This window comes from Dama dama, chromosome 24 (assembly GCF_033118175.1).
Source record: "Dama dama isolate Ldn47 chromosome 24, ASM3311817v1, whole genome shotgun sequence".
Taxonomy (NCBI): domain Eukaryota; kingdom Metazoa; phylum Chordata; class Mammalia; order Artiodactyla; family Cervidae; genus Dama; species Dama dama.
This window is the reverse complement of record NC_083704.1, coordinates 11,945,965-11,964,314: the sequence shown is the minus strand read 5'-3', so window position 1 is coordinate 11,964,314 and position 18,350 is coordinate 11,945,965. Positions and strand designations below refer to the sequence as shown.

The 18,350-nt window shown below is 38.0% G+C and overlaps 1 protein-coding gene across 1 annotated transcript in view; it reads right to left on the bottom strand.

The window, feature by feature from the left end:
- Window positions 1-435: 435 nt before the first annotated feature.
- STT3B (STT3 oligosaccharyltransferase complex catalytic subunit B) overlaps window positions 436-18,350 on the bottom strand; it is a 100,550-nt gene continuing 82,635 nt past the window's right edge. The window contains exons 9-16 of the mRNA XM_061127665.1: window positions 18,092-18,246; window positions 14,550-14,761; window positions 12,877-13,064; window positions 12,069-12,240; window positions 11,019-11,192; window positions 8,434-8,547; window positions 5,292-5,504; window positions 436-2,082 (exon numbers count right to left, since the gene is read on the bottom strand). Of these exons, the coding sequence (XP_060983648.1) occupies window positions 2,002-2,082; window positions 5,292-5,504; window positions 8,434-8,547; window positions 11,019-11,192; window positions 12,069-12,240; window positions 12,877-13,064; window positions 14,550-14,761; window positions 18,092-18,246 (1,309 nt within the window). The 3' untranslated portion in view covers window positions 436-2,001. The remainder of the gene's footprint in view (window positions 2,083-5,291; window positions 5,505-8,433; window positions 8,548-11,018; window positions 11,193-12,068; window positions 12,241-12,876; window positions 13,065-14,549; window positions 14,762-18,091; window positions 18,247-18,350) is intronic.

The window sequence follows — 18,350 nt, the reverse complement described above, 5'->3', positions numbered from 1 at the left end:
CTTTACAAAGAGCTTTTGTTAAGAGTTCTGCCCTCATTTACATGGAGATAAAAATTCCTTTTTGGTTAGGTGTCTTCCCCTCACTTACCCATAAAAAGTCAAAATGAAATTTTCACTTTGTGGGGGGGGGGGGGGGGGTGGTGGTGAGTGGAGGAAGGCATAACAAAATAGTAGGTCTCAGTTGAACTAGTTTTGGGGAACCTCATTTTGGTTCCATGAACTGCATCAGTAAAAGCTATATTGTAATGACACTTGAGGTCTTAATGTAGCAGAAAAGTGAAATTAGAGATATATAAAAGTGAAATTAAAGTAACAGCCTTTGTTTTTACTGTTTTTTATTCTCCACATGGGTTCTCTCAAACCTTTGTCAACGCAAACAAGAAGGAAGCATGTGCTCAAGACTCTGTAAAGAAAAGATTTATAAAAAGACAACACTTAACACAAAATTTGAATTAACTTTATTTTCCCTACAGTCAACAACTTCTCTGCATTGAATTTTAAAGCAACAAAGTAAGATAAAATCCCCCAAATGACAAGGTATCAGAAATCCAGATTCAGTACACTTTATTTGTGAAAATGTTCGACCATTTTATTGGTCTGTAAAAGAACCATCATCTGGGTCAAAAATGAATTCTATAAATCAAAGAATATTCTACACTTTGGAAAAAGAAAATCAGCAGTAACATTCTCACTGAATATTGTAAATTACACTTTTCTTCATAAAAGGTACATACTATTCTGCACTTTTCCACCAAAAGCAGTGGTGTAAGTTATGCTTGTTTATATTAAAAAAAAAAAAAAAAAAAAAGATATCCTGTGGCAGGAAAATCCCTTTCTCTTTCACTAAACAGGAGAAAAATTTCAAGTCTATATAAAGTTGCCTATGAGCTGGAAAGTGAACATGTTCAATCTCCATTGACATTTTAGTGCATTTTTTGACAACTGTCACATTTTTAATAAAAGTAAGAAAATGCACATAGCATTAAAGAGTGTTTCATCAAATGCTTAAGGGATTAACAAAATATGGAACAAAGGACAAAAGTCACTGTGATGGATGCAACTGTTGTAAAAATGAGAGAAAGCCAAAATTGTACAAATCCTTTGCCCTTCTGAAGAGTCACACAAAACAAACTCTGGATACCTGTCCACTTTAAGGGTTTCCTCCTTAATCTTCTGTATGTAAACACAGTGCTCAACTCAGGAGCAGGACTCTGAACCCCAGCCTGCTGACAAGCAACATTCTGTGTTGCTATGATTGCCAAAGGATATAAATTTAGCCCTTGAATGAACCATGTATGATATCTGCTCTGTAAGTACCTGGTGAAAACAACTGCTAACAGCAGCAATAATGTTTCAACATAAAAGAAAAAAACAAAACAAAACTACTTGAATCAATGAGTTAGAGGTCCATCTTTAAAACAGCAGCTTCATCTTCTCAGAGCAAACAGTAAGCAATAGACAATGTACATTTGATGAAACATTCTTTGCACTGGAGAAACATGAAAATAAATATAGTTCAAGGAAGTATTCTCATACCTTTCTCAGACCTGTACTAGTTTTACTGGTTCAAGAAGCTTGCATCACATTTTGTCATTTGTATTTTACATATTGCTATCTGGGTCATTCAAATAAAATGCAGGTCTTGTAAAAGAATAAAAAAACCTTGACAAGTATGCATGTGCCAGGGACCAAATTAGAGGGTTCTTTGGTGCGATTTGTCCAAATTTTCAGATTTGAAGGATAATATGTACCAATAAAAAAAAATCTGCTGTTAAGACATTTACAGCAGTGCTCTGTCTTGCTTCACACTACAAATTGAAAACAGCTGTTCTCAATAAGCCAATTTTATTTTTTAAATCAGGTGTTGCCAGAGTTTTGTATGTTAACCTGGACCAGTGATGGTTCTGTACCCTCCGCTGCTGTGAAACACGACATGAGCTAAAGGCAAAGACCGGTTCTCACAAAGACATCTGCTTCAAGTTAGGAACCAGAACAGTGTTTTTAAACAGTCTTCTTAGATATTTTCTTGCCTTTCTTAAAAACAAGCTTATTTTTAATGTAGCCACGCTTCCTTTTTGCAGTCTAGAAAGAAAACAGAATACCTGGTGTTAGTGTGGGTTTCTTATGGATTAAAAACACGGATACACACATGGTTTACTGCAGAGTGGTGAAGACCGTCTTAATAACCACTCGGCTTCTCCTGGATCCGGGCTCCCTGAACGGTCACTGAACACTCCCCGCTGCTCTACACGGAGGATGTGGAGACCCAGGATGACTGGACAAGGTCCTCAGCTTTACGAGGACAGGACCACCACAGCACTCCTCCAAAGCCTGTCATGTGTTCATCGTCACCAAGTGAGCGGATCCCAACCTGCCTTCTCAGCCATGACATGCTTAGCTGTGATGACTCACATTTCTAAGCATGCTAGACTAAGGATTCAGAAACTGTTTACTGGTGCTCCTGATTTAGGCTCCAAGAATTAGCTATGTCAGAAATCCTAATTAACTTGGTAACTTTTGGAGCCCAATTCTCTTATCTGTAAAAATGAGGATGACCTATACCTAGCCACAAAAATAAGAGAAAAAAGTTACCTGGCATATTCTCAAGCACTTAAATATTAAAAACCAAGGGGAAAAAAACAAAACCGTAACATCCTCTGAGTTTCATACATCTTTAAAAAAAATACTGTCAAACTGATGTCTGTGGTGTAAGAAACAAATTACTGCAAAAATGTTTGCTATCTTAGAGTCTCACAAGATAAATCATATAGGACATGTGTCTGACAATCTGACATTTTCATAGACACTGAAAAAAAGCAACACTTTTTTGTAATTCAATTCAACAAGTAATTCAATGCACCATCAAAGCAGTGGGTGAAGACTCAAGAGACTGATCCCTCAATTCAATTCTCAGGTTTAAATATAACTTATGGAGGTGGTTTCAGAAACTTTGGTAGCTCAGATGGTAAAAAATCCACCTGCAATGTGGGAGACCCGGGTTTAATCCCTGATTCAGGAAGATCCCCTGGAGACGGGAATGGCAACCTACTCCAATTTCTTGCCTGGAAAACCCCCTGGACAGGAAAGCCTGGCGAGCTTTAGTCCACGGGGTCGCAAGAGTCAGACACGAGCAACTAACACTTTCATTTTTCAGAAACTTTGGCAAATGCTATATCGTGTACATACCTATTATGATACTCACATTAAAACAATTTAAAATTTTTCCAACAGGAACAAACATATGGGGCAAAATTCAATCCTTAAGGTCACAAAAATTAACTACTGCTAACTTGTCCGCAACATATGTTACCTTATTATTAACTTATTAGGACAAAAAGTAAAAAAAAAAAAAAAAAAATTCAGAGGGTATAATCTGTAAAACTTTAAACCAGGCCAGGAGTTTGTCATCAATACCCCAAGATTTCTAACCTGAAACCTTCTCTAGGAGCTCCTGTAAGGTGCCTCAGGTATCTACAAGTGTGGAACCAGGCCCTCAGGCTGCTGGCTCTCTCGGAGCACTGAGCAGGCAGTCCTGGCCTACTAGGGCAGGACTGGCCGTCCAGGGCCTCAGCCCCGCTGGCTCGGCAGTGGCCGGACAGCTCTCACAGTAGCTGCTGTACTCACCCCCTCAAAAGCAGAAACTAGGATGGGGAGAGGAAAGCAAAACAAAAATCATTCCTGTTAGTACAAACTACCTATAAAGCCATGGAAATCAGAAATACAAGATTCACATTGGTGGCAACTAGAATATATGTTTGGGGCATACAAGACAGATGGATTTTTATTTATCCATTCACTTGTCTATTTGGGAGAAATGACAAAAGAGGTCAGATTAAGAAAATTCACCATCATCAGTAGGACCTGCTAGTTCAATGGCTATGTTTTTCAGAAGAGGGGGACCTTAACGGGGCTGAGATGTCTGAGGAGTGACTGACTGCCTTGGGACGGGCAGTGTGTACCCTGACATCGCACTGATGTGACCCACCATGTGCTCAGGAGACACCAAGTCACTCGACACGACTGACACAGCGAGCGCCAGCTCTCTGACAGGTTTCAGTACGTTAGTCAAGATATGGTAACCTATTCCTGGCACAGGAAGTATCCATTTACATATCATACAGTTAATACTTAGCACTTTTATAGTACAAACTGAATTTGTATTCTGAGCATATCTGAAGTATATTTTAAGTAATACAAAGTGAAAGTGTTAGTTGTTCAGTCATGTCCAACTCTTTGTGACCCCATTGACTTAGCCTGCCAGGCTCCTCCATCCATGGGGTTTCCCAGGCAAGAACACTGGAGTGGGTTGCCATTTCCTTTTCCAGGGGATCTTCCTGATCCAGGGATCGAACCCTGGTCTCCTGCATTGGAGGCAGATTCTTTACCGACTAAGACACCAGGGAAGCCCCTTCAATGATTTAAAATAACTGATCTGGACAATGTAAACATAAGCATCTTTCAAGACTTAAGACTGAAATCAGTCTAATAACAACTAGTATTATTAAGGGTTGTACTTTAAAATACAATCTTCATATTTCATCTGACTGCTCATTATTTTCCATCTCCCACAGAGGGCAAACCATATAAATACTCATTTTCAATAGTTTTTATAGCAAAGATTAGACCTATTTGGTTTAAGTGAGCCATAATGACCTCTAATAAAAGGCTTCGTGTCTTATTAAGTATTACAAAAGGACTACAATGGTCTCATCATCATAATTCTGCCCACAAGCTTTTTTGTGACAATTATACTTAATAATTATCTAAAGATAAATTTTTTGAGGATTCAGGACTCAATTCAACTTGAGCTTCTAATTAAATGAATAATATAGTAACATTGTACTGAGACTGGAACGTGAAAATGCTATATAAATTTGCTTTGACCAAACGATCACGAATGAATCACAACTGTTACTGAGTGTTTGGCATTTTTACTTTCACAAAGGTTCAGAAACTGATGGCTACAGACATATCTTACTCTACGACCTAGTCTTTGTAATGGGAGTGGCACAAATTAAAGCTAGAATGTCTCTGAAAAATCTTGGCTCAGTTCACTGATAATCACTCTTCCCATGAAGAACTCTCCAGAAACAGCTGCTTCCTGGGGTAGCTTAAGTGCTCAGTTTGTAAGGACTGCCCTCAGCAGGTTGGAACTTGTTATCTACTTTGTTAAGCCTTGGTCTTTACAAATCTGGCAAATGAAAACCTATTAGCAATTTTCAGTAATTTTTCAGACAAACCGACTGATCTTGAGTTACTCTTTTATAGACCTGACTTCATTTGGTACCCACCTTCTTTGACAAATACTTCTGTTTAGGGAAAATGTTGGTTACTCGAGGTTTGTGGTCTAATGTCTCCCTGTTATCAGGGGCTTTCACTTTATATATCCTTACAAGCCAGTGCTCTGACGTGAAGGCCTCCTCCAAATGCTTGAATTTAATGTCCTTGTTTCCAATCTCAGCATTACGTGTCCGATCAAAACCTGGAGGTGTACGGAAATCCAGCTGCAAAAGTGACATGAGTACTGGATGTTAAACATACCGGAAAACATTCAGTACTAGAAGGGAGTGTTATCACCAGAGTACAACTCTCTCCTTTTAAACTAGTGAAACAGAATCAGAGTAATATACTGTTAACAGTCCTCATATGCTGCTAACCAGACAGGAAGAAATCAGCGAGAGAAACTCAATGCATAAGAATTAGAGTTTCACTGAACCCGTGGAGTGGATGAGCAGCCTGCAGGCACAAAAAACCAAAAACAGCAAAATGAAATCCATGGAAACCCTTCTTATAGGTTTTCAGAGCAAACACACAGAAGGGCCTCCCTGCCTGGGCCTTGCACTACCAGATTACTTTGTCAGCCTCAAAGTTCTTCATCTGGCAATTTCACATGACTGGCTCCTTTCTATTCTCTGGTCTCAGCCCAAATACCATCACTTCAGGGAAATCTTTTCTTGAGATTGATGACTGAGAAGCCTCCTCCACTGATTCTTTTATTCTTTTACTCTATAGTGTTTGTTGCTAAAATTTTTATTTGTTTTCAAAATTACCTGCATCCTCCACTAGGAGGTAAGGGGCACAATGACTTTACCTTATTCAGTGTGGCTCTATCTCACCAGTGCTACTTGTGAAATCAGAGCACAAGGAAGCCTGATGCTAACCATCCTGAAAGTGGCAACTACAAAGGACATTAAACCAAACCAAGGGAAGATTAACCAGGATGACAAGAGCAAAAAATGGAGGGAAGGGAGAGGATTTTAAGAAATTCTCAGAGTAGGTTTACGCTGTCACATAGAACCTAAGTGAATTCAAATTAAAAATAAGACCACAAGCAATAAATGCTGGAGAGGGTGTGGAGAAAAGGGAACCCTCTTACACTGTTGGTGGGAATGCAAACTAGTACAGCCGCTATGGAAAACAGTGTGGAGATTTCTTAAAAAACTGGAAATACAACTGCCACATGACCCAGCAATCCCACTCCTGGGCATACACACCGAGGAAACCAGATCTGAAAGAGACACGTGCACCCCAATGTTCATCGCAGCACTGTTTATAATAGCCAGGACATGGAAGCAACCTAGACGCCCATCAGCAGATGAATGGATAAGGAAGCTGTGGTACATATACACTATGGAATATTACTCAGCCATTAAAAAGAATTCATTTGAATCAGTTCTAATGAGATGGATGAAACTGGAGCCCATCATACAGAGTGAAGTAAGCCAGAAAGATAAAGACCAATACAGTATACTAACGCATATATATGGAATTTAGAAAGATGGTAATGATAACCCTATATGCAAAACAGAAAAAGAGAGACAGATGTACAGAACAGAATTTTGGACTCTATGGGAGAAGGCAAGGGTGGGATGTTTCGAGAGAAGAGCATCGAAACATGTATATTATCTAGGGTGAAACAGATCACCAGCCCAGGTTGGATGCATGAGACAAGTGCTTGGGGCTGGTGCACTGGGAAGACCCAGAGGAATCGGGTGGAGAGGGAGGTGGGAGGGGATCGGGATGGGAAATACATGTTAATCCATGGCTGATTCATGTCAATGTATGACAAAAACCACTACAATATTGTAAAGTAATTAGCCTCCAACTAATAAAAATAAATGGGGAAAAAAAAAAAAATAAGACCAGAAAACAAATCTTGTCCAATGAGGGAATAACTTGTTATTATTTATATATCTTACAACAGGAAAGGTATACTTCATGTCTTGAACACATTCTTGAGTAGGGAAAGGCATCAAAATGAATGCATGCTAGAAGCATGGCTTAGAGCTCTCGCTCAGACAGGGAAAAAAAAGGTCCTTCAATGCTATCATCAGTGAACAGAGAAACTAATCTTTCATCCATTTTCTGGGGTACATAATTATTATGCCCTTAGTGCTTCTCTCTTAGCATAGCATGAGGTTAGAGACCAAGGCAGTTTGCCTTCAAAAGAAATCAAAACACAAAACAAAAACTTAAACCTAGTAGTAAAATTATTATTTTTTAAAGCTACTTGCAGAGTAATTCCAAATGAGTAATGCAGAAGCGTTATCTTGATCTGTGGTATTTGTACAAAATTAAACAAGCAATTTTCCCTCTGCCTTCTAGTGTCAACCAGAAAGCAACATGGAACCAGAAAGTTTTCAATATAACCTTAGTATGAAGGTATAACTTGGTATGACAGTCATGCAATATGAAAGTTAGGAAGAACAGTAGAGGCCACCAGGAGCCCCATTATGAACAGATAAGGAAAAAACCAAGCCCAGGGAGAATGTGACTCATCCAAGGATTACATGATATGATAGAGCCCGATCTGGACCCCAAGTTTGTGACAATCTGCTGTTCGTTCCTTTTGCCACAATACTTCCCTGTCCATTCATTCCTTTCATTGACTAAATCTTATGTAGCACATCATTCTAATTTTCTGGGAATCGCTGACCTAGACAGTCCCAGCTATTTGAGGTAATGGAGAACAGGGAGAGAATAAATGTGTGAAATGACTAAATAATCTAACCTTTTAATTTCCGGCTTTCCCTCACCAGGCAGTAGAGTAAGCTACTTAAGATCACACCACTTCCCAGCTGAAAGACCTTTCCCTGGGAGAGCAACATTTTCCAAAAACATGAAGTCAAAAAGGCAGGATGTCAGGCAAGGGTTGGATTTAAGCCTCTGTTAATTAACATTTTGGAAAGAAACCTTTGCTCTAAAAAATATGTCCTCATTTTTCACACAGAAGTTTCAGAAAGTAAATTTAATAGAGTAGAAAAATTTTAGATGAGCACATTTTTCTTTACAGCACAACCAAAATATTATCCTGCTTTTTAGAGTCAAACAAGACTACTGTTAAAATATTCCTGTTAATAAAGATTACAGAAAAAATCTAGAATAAAGCTTATAAAATAGAGATTATAGAAAAAAACAAAGATTATAACCAACCTGCATTTCTCCAAATCTGTAGTATGACATTTTATACATAAGGCAATTCAACAAAGTAGGGGATCCTGCTTTGTCTACACGGAATTCTCCTTGTGAGGTGAAATAGTCACTTTCCTATAGCAAAGAATCCAGAAATTTCTGTGTCAGTTTAATATAACATATTCACAACTACAGGTTCCCCTTTTCATTTCCCCATGAGAGCTAGCTTTTGAGGTTATCTTCATAAAGCCATATTTAGTTAAATCTCAAAAAACACAGTATCAGAAGACAAATTTATAAATTTAATGTGATCTCTTAAAAATGCACAAAACTACCATGGGTGTTTAACACTCAGTCCAGAAATTATTTATTAAAAGAAAAAAGTATCCAAGAAAACGTAAAGAGAGCAATAGTTTGCTGGATGAAGGAGAGCAATTAATTCTACGAGATTTTAAACCATGTTATAATAAAACCTCAATAATTAAAAAAAGAAAGTACCAACACCATGAATTAACACTAGGTATGCTGACTCTCTCCAACTGTCTCCCCTTCCCCAGCCATTATTCCCTTTCAGAGTCTTCCTAAATTTGTTTTATTTTTCCATATGAACGTGAAAACCGTTTTTTTAGTTGGGAGGGGAACATTTAGAAAACTCTTACAGCAATTTTTATTGTGAGCTCATCAAATTTATAAATTAACCTCTGAGAGGGCCAAATCTGATACTATTGACAGAAATTTCTTCTCTAGCAATTTATCCGAGATACTAAAATGTGGGCAAAATGATGAGCGTAGAAAGTTATTTACTGCACCACTGTTTCAGATGAAAAAAACTCGAAAAACCTTAATATCCATTAACAGGGACAGGTTAAATAAATCAGTGCATACACACAATGGAACACACTATACAGACGTAAAAAAACAGAAACGAAGAAGGATCCGCATATTTTATTTTATTTTATTTTTAGGATCCGCATATTTTAATACGTAAAGATCTCTGTAGAATATTGTGAAGTTAAAAAAAAAAAGCAAGAACAATGTGTATATTTTCTTACTAGTTATCTGCTTCAATTAGAATAAGAAAATAACAAGAGATTACCCTGGACTTTTTTTTTTTCTTTTTTTGGGGGGCATAAACTTTTACTGTATGTCCCTGTATATTTCATTTTTTGAACCATGTGAATGTGTAAATTACCTAACTCACAAAGCACAGGAAATTAGGATTTTTCTCTACATAAATGTTCAAAACATATCCCAATCGATCATGTCACAATATTAACACTGCTAAAAGCAAATCCACAAGTGAAAACTCACATACATGGAAGATTAAAACCAATGTAAATACAAGGAAATACTATTTATTAATGGTAGTTTAAGGGATAATGTTGGGTAGTTAAGCATTTATGTTTAAACAGGAAATCTGGGGCTTTACTCAACTTTACCACTGTCACACAAAATACATTCCCAGGTTTCCCCAAAAGGTTCTTTTATTCTGGATCAGCAGTGAATCCTACTCTCCTCTTTTACACCTTCATCATGTAACCTCACTGCTGGGTGTCCATCCTCTCTGCGCCCATCGCTGAGTGGGAGGATACAGCAGAGTCTACCTACAAAACAGGCTGGACATGACCTCATGAGCAGAGACATGGATGTACCACAGAAGGACCTCTGGAAGGGGACAGAACTGTTGTAGGGAAGGCACCCCAAGAAGAAAAGATTGTAACATGAATGTCAGATAAGCCAAGGAAAGAAAACACAGAACAAGTTTCATGGGCTAGGGGAGAGTGACAGAGTGGAAAACGTTGATAGAAGGACACGAGGCCAGCAAAGGGAAGTATTAAGGGATTGCATTCTGAGCTAAGCGGTTTTGATTTTGTACCAATGCTTTACTATTTCAATCATCATTCTGATTATTCTAAACCAGTCATGAGGCTGAGGGTTCATCTACATTACCAGAAAATCTCATAATAGCACTACAAGTGAATTATTCCTGGCATCTCTATTAGTGATCAACTGAAATGGCCCTAATCACCACTGTTAACACTAGAACCTAGAACAAGACCTACTGCTCAAAGCATATAATGCTAACTGGCTGAAAAACAACTTGCCCACAGCACCAAGCTGCTAGCGGCAGGGTTTAGATGCAACTCTTATCTGTTTTTTTTTTCCCGAGGCTCCTTTCCTTAAACTAACGGAGACTTAAAAAAAAAAAAAGCTGTAAATAACATCATCAATGTCATGTTAGATTGGGAGAGGAAATAGACTAAGGCAAAGACAGCAATTTGAACGCTACTGTCCTATTTCAGGTTTATGAGCACTGGGGTCAATACCAGAGTGGAAGCAACAAAAATGGAAGGAAAGGGCAAATGTGAGAGGCTGTAGGAGTAAAAGCAAGAATCTTGAAAAGAAACTGTTTCCTAGAGGAGAATGGAAGTACCAGATTTCAAAAGTTTTAAAGCTGGGGAAAAGTTTAGTCTTTAGTAAACAGCAGAGTGAGGGACTGCTCTGGAGATAGGATGATGATAACAAATACAATACAGTCAGACAGGGAAGAGAGTTACCTGGACTCTGGGAACGGTCCTTCACACAAGAACAACCTAGTTTCTTACCCGAATATCTTTTGGATGTTCCCCTTCAGCTATCCTAACCATCCAGAGAAACTTGTTGATGTCGTCACCAGAATAGCCAATAACCCCTCCAAAAATAATCAAAACATAATCTACATCCAGACTCCTCATGATTTTATAAGCTGCTGTTTCATTTGAAGACATAGCTTTTCCCACCTACAGAGTAAAAAAAAAAAACGTGAGAATATGTGTTCTTAGCCCCTAAAAACAAACATGAACGCACATTTTTACCTTAAAATAGAATGCATCTCAAAAGTTTGATTCACATGGAATTCCTTTTATAGAAACAATCTGCTATGAATTCAACAAATTCATGAGATTTAATAAGCACCTCCCTTACTATAGCCAACTACAGCAGAAATGTCAAAATCAGAATACGTGCTCTTATATTTTCCTAGTAATTTGGTTGCATTAAGTTAACACTTTAATATGAAAGCAAGCGAGCTTAAAAGAAGTACAATTTCTCAAAATCTCAGGCTGGGGATGACCATCCATCTAGCTAGAACAAATATATCCTTTTCTTCAGTCTACCGAACATCCAATGATTAGCCACAACACTAATACAAACAAAATTCATTTGGCTAACACCCAGCTATCTATTTAAAATCTTTAGAGAACAGAGAGGTGATTACTTTAATTAATGAAAATTAGTTATTTAATAGCTAGAGTGAACATAATCTGCATGTTCATAAAACACAGTGCACTTGCTTTACACATCTGCAAATAATTTTCTTAACTTACGAAATGGAAAATATAAGACAAATACAGTAAGTTTCAGATTTTGCCTCATTCTCTAGCATATAGCCTCTGATTCTGAATGATATGTAAACAAATTCTAGTCTTAAAAACCAGATAAGTAAGCATACCTTTAATCACTTTACTGAACAAATATGTAGAGAAGTATGTTAAAAATTCAGCAAGCAAAAAGTACTTTTCCCCCACAGTTTTCCTACTTAATCACAAGTGAAGTCTGATGTCTAAGTAGCGATTAAAGGTTTGTAACTTTTGGTCTTTTGTTGGTCAAGTTCTTACCAGTGCTATGTGGCTGTTATTCCAGGTGTTGTTATCCACCAGAGTGGTTCTATTAGCCATCCCAGCAATCTGATAGCCGTAATCCCACCAAGACATCACTCGGGCATGTTCATCTGTATTCTGCCTTAGCCAAAAGTAAGCTTCTCTGAAATCATCTAAAATATTCCTAGTTCTGAAAAGAATCACAACATTCATTTAAATAAGACCTTATAAATGTGAAGATGGTTTCTTAAAATCTTGGGGTGCCAGGCCACTAAATAATTTCATATTTTAAGGATGGTAGTTAAAAAGCCTCCAAGGTAGGGAAGGGAAAAAAAAAAAAAGAAGAAGAGCTAGATTCGTGCTTCTTTGACTTTAATGGGCATACAAACCACCAGGCTATCATGTAAAAAAGGTAATTCTGATTTAGTAGTTTTGAAATGGAGCCCGATATTGCACAAGTCTGAAGGGCACCCACGTGAAGCAGAAGCTGGGGTGGTAATGTACGGGCAGTACAGAAACCACCTGCTGTTAAATTTCAGCCGCATCAGAATCCCTGGGGCACTTCTCCCCACCCCCCCCGGGGCACTTCTTAAGCCACAGATTCCTGAGTCTCACCCCCAGGTTTCTAACTCTACATGCTTAGGTGGGGTCAAGAAGGTGCATGTCTAATGGGTTTCTTGGTAATGATGATGCTGTGTCCAAGCATGACACTTTAATGTGTATGTTATATATGCAAAGATATTCAGACAGACCTCTGAATTCTATCTTCTGAGACAAAAGAAAAGAGCAGGTGTGGAATCCTTTCGAAGTCAAGCCATCTTCTTACCCGTCATGATTGTAAGAGGCCAGGACCACGCTTGGGCTGGAGTAGGCATTGCTTGTGACCCAGGTGCAGTGGACTGCAAACATCATCAACAGCATCAGCATCAGCATGGTGACGATGCTTTTTATATTAGGACCTAATCCCTCTTCCGTTTTTTCCTGCTCGGTTACATGCTTCCTCACTTTGCCTGCCTGAAAATACAGAACACTGATGAGACAAATCCATCATCTGACTTGATTTCATTAAGACATTACATGGAGAAGTTGGGAGAATGTTATCTATCAATTTAAGTCTTTCAAGAGGAGAATGTATAACCATCAGGAATTCTTGTGTGGGTCGTACAATGTTTTCTAAGAATTATCAAGGTAGATTCTCAAGTCAACTGTCAATGAGAAGACTTCCAGGAACTAAACCCAATCCAGGAACTGGTTGCAGAGCAAAATATCTCTAGTAAGAAGTTGCTTTGGAACTCAGTTGACCTTATGTTTAAATAAATATGAAGGGGAGAACCAAATCGTCTCATCCTGGCAACTTTTCCTTATAAAAAAATTGAATTCCTCATCCTGAAAAAAGCAATGTTCCGTTGTAATCCAGGACTTTGTAGGACTTCAGTACAGGGAAAAAAAAGCATTATCAGAATGAGTTTTCCAATTTCCAAACCCCAAGTCAAGGCTTGTCAAAATCAAGATTGTATTTTTGAAAACAAAACAATAAACCTCTTCAAAAACCAGGAGAGAACCGGACAGAGTCAGAGGTTCTAAACTGCAAGGTTAATTATTAAGAAACCACAAAAGAAAAATAAACACAAAAGCAGGCATGTGCTTTAATAGCAGTAATCTGTATGAATGATATTGGACCTATCATAGTAAGGAAAGAAAAATTTTAAATTAATATTTATACTAGGAAGTTTCATTGCTTACTGCTACTTAAAAACCTAGTCAATATAGTAAAGTTTAATTTGTTGTTCAAGACAAGTGCTTCAAGTCTTATCCACACTTCCACCAAATATAATTCTGCTCTGTTTCCTGAGATCTTAAAAGTGAATTACATTATATGGACCCAGCACCTAGAACTAATGAACTGAAGACTTTAAAAAAAAAAAGGGGGGGGGGCATTTAATACACTTCATTATGGGGTTTCCTAGGTGATGCAGTGGCTAAAGAATCCACCTGCCAATGCAGGAGACGTGGGAAGATCCCCTGGAGGAAATGGCGACCCACTCCACTATTCTTGCCTGAAAAATCCCATGGACAGAGGACCTTGGCGGGCTACAGTCAGTGGGGTTGCAAAGTGTCAGACAAAACTGAGCACACACGATATCCTTCATTTACTATTCAGTCTACCAGGTATTTAAAAAGTTTACACTGAATATGGACTTCAAGGATAAACCCTTGTGCACATGGTTTCAGAACGATTTAGTGTTAAATCTTATATAATTTAGTAAGAGCACCAGCTTTTTGCTCTCAAAATTGGGTTTTAGTTTATAAAACCTGACCCAAAAGGTGATTATATACTCTGATGACATGCTATTTTCATATTCTGAGTGAAAAGACGAACGAAAAGTGTCAGTTTGTCTAGGTTCTTGTTTAACCACACTTCTTAATGTATATGATTCTTATTACGGTGGAAAAACAAAACACATAAAACTTTTAAAGGCCTTACTTTAGATTTCCCACCTTATCATACAAATTTCCCGGGTTTCTCTTGTCATCCTCATCACTGCTGTCCTCCACAGGCGGGTTTTCCCTTTTCATGTCGTCCCCCAAATAGTGCTCAAAAACGTTTGAGAATGCAATTGCAGACAGCATGCAGACGACTGGAGTCAAGGTCAACATCAGCCGCACCATCACGCCCGCAAAGTAGACGGCACTGATGGCATATAGCGCAACTGCAAAGACAAGTTCTCTTGTAATATTTCAGGAAAGAAAGGGTCCCAGGAAGACCCACTGAATATTCAAAACTACTTCAAAGGACAACCGAAACACAGACAAACAATCTCATAAAAGGGCTGTTTTTAAACTGATAATCTGAACCAATTTTAAAGTCATACTTACAGATTATAACTAGTATTGACCAAATATTAACACTGCATATCAACAGTTGAGAGCAATGTATCAGGATTCAAATTAATTATAGCTATTATGGGGAGTGAGACAATTCGTTATTTGTCAACAGCATCACGTATTAGAAAAATCCATAACAGAGGAAAATGTGTTTGGTGAATTACATTATTAGGCACAGTAAGATTATACAATCAAATAGAGTCTATGAAAAGCTCATGCCAATATTTGGCATAAAGCCTGCTTTAAAGTAAAAATAGGATGAGAAGAAAATAATTTATTAACCAAAGGAGGAACTTATGAAGCTATTACCAAGAAACTTAAAAAATCTGGAACTTTCCAACAGTCAAACCGTTCCAGATAATGTGCTTACCACAGGGAAAGGCTCTATTCATTTCTGGCTAGAGGCTGTGACTTCACAAAGTTACTGAGTCATCTGAGTGTCCATCTCACTTGAAACGAATTCATATTTTTTTCCTGACTAAAAAATAATTTACTATACAATATTGTTTATCTCAGTGAATTTTTATATGCACACACCTATGTAACTGCCACCCATATCAAAATACAGAACATCTGTATCCCTCCTCAGGAGAATCCCTCATGCCTCTTCCTAGTCAATAACCACTACCCTCTCCCATAAAACAGGTAATCACTATTTCAACTTTCAAAGCAATAATTTAACTTCCCTTATTCTTAGTTCAGTTCAGTCACTCAGTCATGTCCGACTCTTTGTGACCTCATGGACTGCAGCAAGCCAGGCTTCCCTATCCATCACCAACTCGTGCAGCTTGCTGAAACTCCTGTCCATCGAGTCAGTGATGCCATCCAACCATCTCATTCTCTGTCATCTCCTTCTCCTCCTGCCTTCAATCTTTCCCAGCACCATGAGTCAGTCCTTCACATCACGTGGCCAAAGTATTAGAGCTTCAGCATCAGTCCTTCCAATGAATATTCAAGATTGATTTCCTTTAAGGACTGACTGGTTTGATCTCCTTGCAGTCCAAAGGACTTTCAGGAGTCTTCAACACCACAGCTTGAAAGCATCAATTCTTCAAAGCTCACCTTTCTTTATGGCCCAACTCTCATATCCATACATGACTACTGGAAGAACCATAGCTTTGACTAGATGGGCCTTTGTCAGCAAAGGAGTATCTCTGCTTTTTAATATGCTGTCTAGGTTTGTCACAGCTTTCCTTCCAAGTAGCAAGTGTCTTTACTTTCATGGCTGAAGCCACCAACTGCAGAGATTTTGAAGCCCACTGCTTCCATTGTTTCCCCATCTACTTGACATTAAGTGATGAGATCGGATGCTATGATCTTTGTTTTTTGAATGCTGAGTTTTAAAAAACCAGATTTTTCACTCTCCTCTTTCACTTTCATCAAGAGGCTCTTCAGTTCTTCGCTTTCTGCCATAAGGGTGGTGTCATCTGCCTCTCTGAAGTTATTGATATTTCTCCCAGCAATCTCGATTTCAGCTTGTGCTTCATCCAGTTTGGCATTTCTCATTATGTACTCTGCATATAAGTTAAATAAGCAAGGTGACAATATACACCCTTGATGTACTCCTGTCCCAATTTGGAACCAGTTCATTGTTCCACATCTGGTTCTAACTGTTGCTTCTTGACCTGCATACAGACTTCTCAGGAGGCAGGTCAGGTGGTCTGGTATTGCCATCTCTTGAAGAATTTTCCACAGTTTGTTATAATCCACACAGTCAAAGGCTTGAGCATAGTCAATGAAGCAGATATTTTTCTGGGATTCTCTTGCTTTTTCAATGATCCAACAGATGTTGGCAATTTGACCTCTGGTTGTGCCTTTTCTAAATTCAGTTTGAACATCTGCAAGTTCTCAGTTCATGTACTACTGAAGCCTATCTTGGAGAATTCTGTGCAAGACTTTGCCAGCGTGTGAGATGAGTGCAACTGTGTAGTAGTTTGAACATTCTTTGGCATTCTTTGGGGTTAGAATGAAAACTGGCCTTTTCCAATCCTGTGGCCACTGCTGGGTTTTCCAAATTTGCTGGCACACTGAGTGCAGCACTTTAACAGCATCATCTTTTAGGGTTTGAAATAACTCAGCTAGAATTTCATCGCCTCCACAAGCTTTGTTCGTAGTGATACTTCCTTATTCTTAAACTTCATAGAAATAAAATTATATAAAAATGTTCTCTTTTGTAGTGACTTCTTTTGTTTACCCACACTGTTCTTGTATTAATTGTTGTGCTGTATTCCACTCTACAAATGCATAAGAATCTCTTTTTTCTACTGCTGATAACCTTTGGAATGTTTCTAATTAGGGGCTATTATGGATAAAATTGCTATGTACTTTCTTAAGACACGTCCTTTGTTAGACACACACACTCCCTTCTCTTGGTGTCTATCTAGGATTGGGACTGCTAAATCATGAATGGGCAATATGTTAAGCTAATTCTTCTTGAGTGATGTAGTATTAACATGGCTTTCTTCAAAGTCCACTGACCTATATAAACCAAAAAAAAATGAGTGCTCCTCTTTGGTTAGCACCTATGCAGATGCTATTTTCTCTCTCCTGACTTCACTCAGAAACTTCTGAGTGTCATGCATGGTCCAGGCCACGTATTTGTACAAGATATTTGCTTGTGTAACCCTGTGCATATTACAGTGTTTTCAGTTTCAGGTTTTATCTTAAACACTAACTTTAAAATAGTTTGTAATTCTAAGACTTGTTGGTTGAAAATTACACAAATCTATCTGCCAAGAGGATATTTACTTACAGGTGATTCTATTACAAAATGTACTTTCCACTGAAATTTTTTGGATCATGGATGCCCCTGCCAAAGTCTTCCTACTTAGTCAGAGTTAACTGAGAAAACATAGTCAAGTCTATTCTGTCAACAAAGTTATATTTTCCAATTCTCAGCCACAGACTATCATTACATTAACCTCTCAGAAAACAATAAATTGAATGAAAAGCTTACATACTAGTACAAAATTTAAACAGGTAATAATTAGAGTATATATAATGCAAATTCCCTTAATTTTTCTTGGTTAAGCACTTATACAAAGTAAGAGATGCAAGTTTATCTTTATGCAAAGTCGAGCAATGACAAAACTTAAAGGTGGAATGATAATCTCAATCACAAAAATAAATCAAAGTATTTATTAAAAACCTCTTACCAAATACTCTTTCATCGTTGATATTTTTAATGCAGAACCACAGGCCTGCTGGGAAGGTACACACAAGAATATGTAGATCAAAGAAGAAAGATACCCAAGTCGTAGGTTGATGCTCAGACACTGATGCAATAATTGGAATGTGTATTTTTGCATACCTGGTATTAAAGAAGTTAACATTTTTAAAAATTAAATGATAAAACAGCAGCTCCTTTAGGTGAATAAACTTTCTTTGATTGTACTAATAGATAAGGTTCCCATC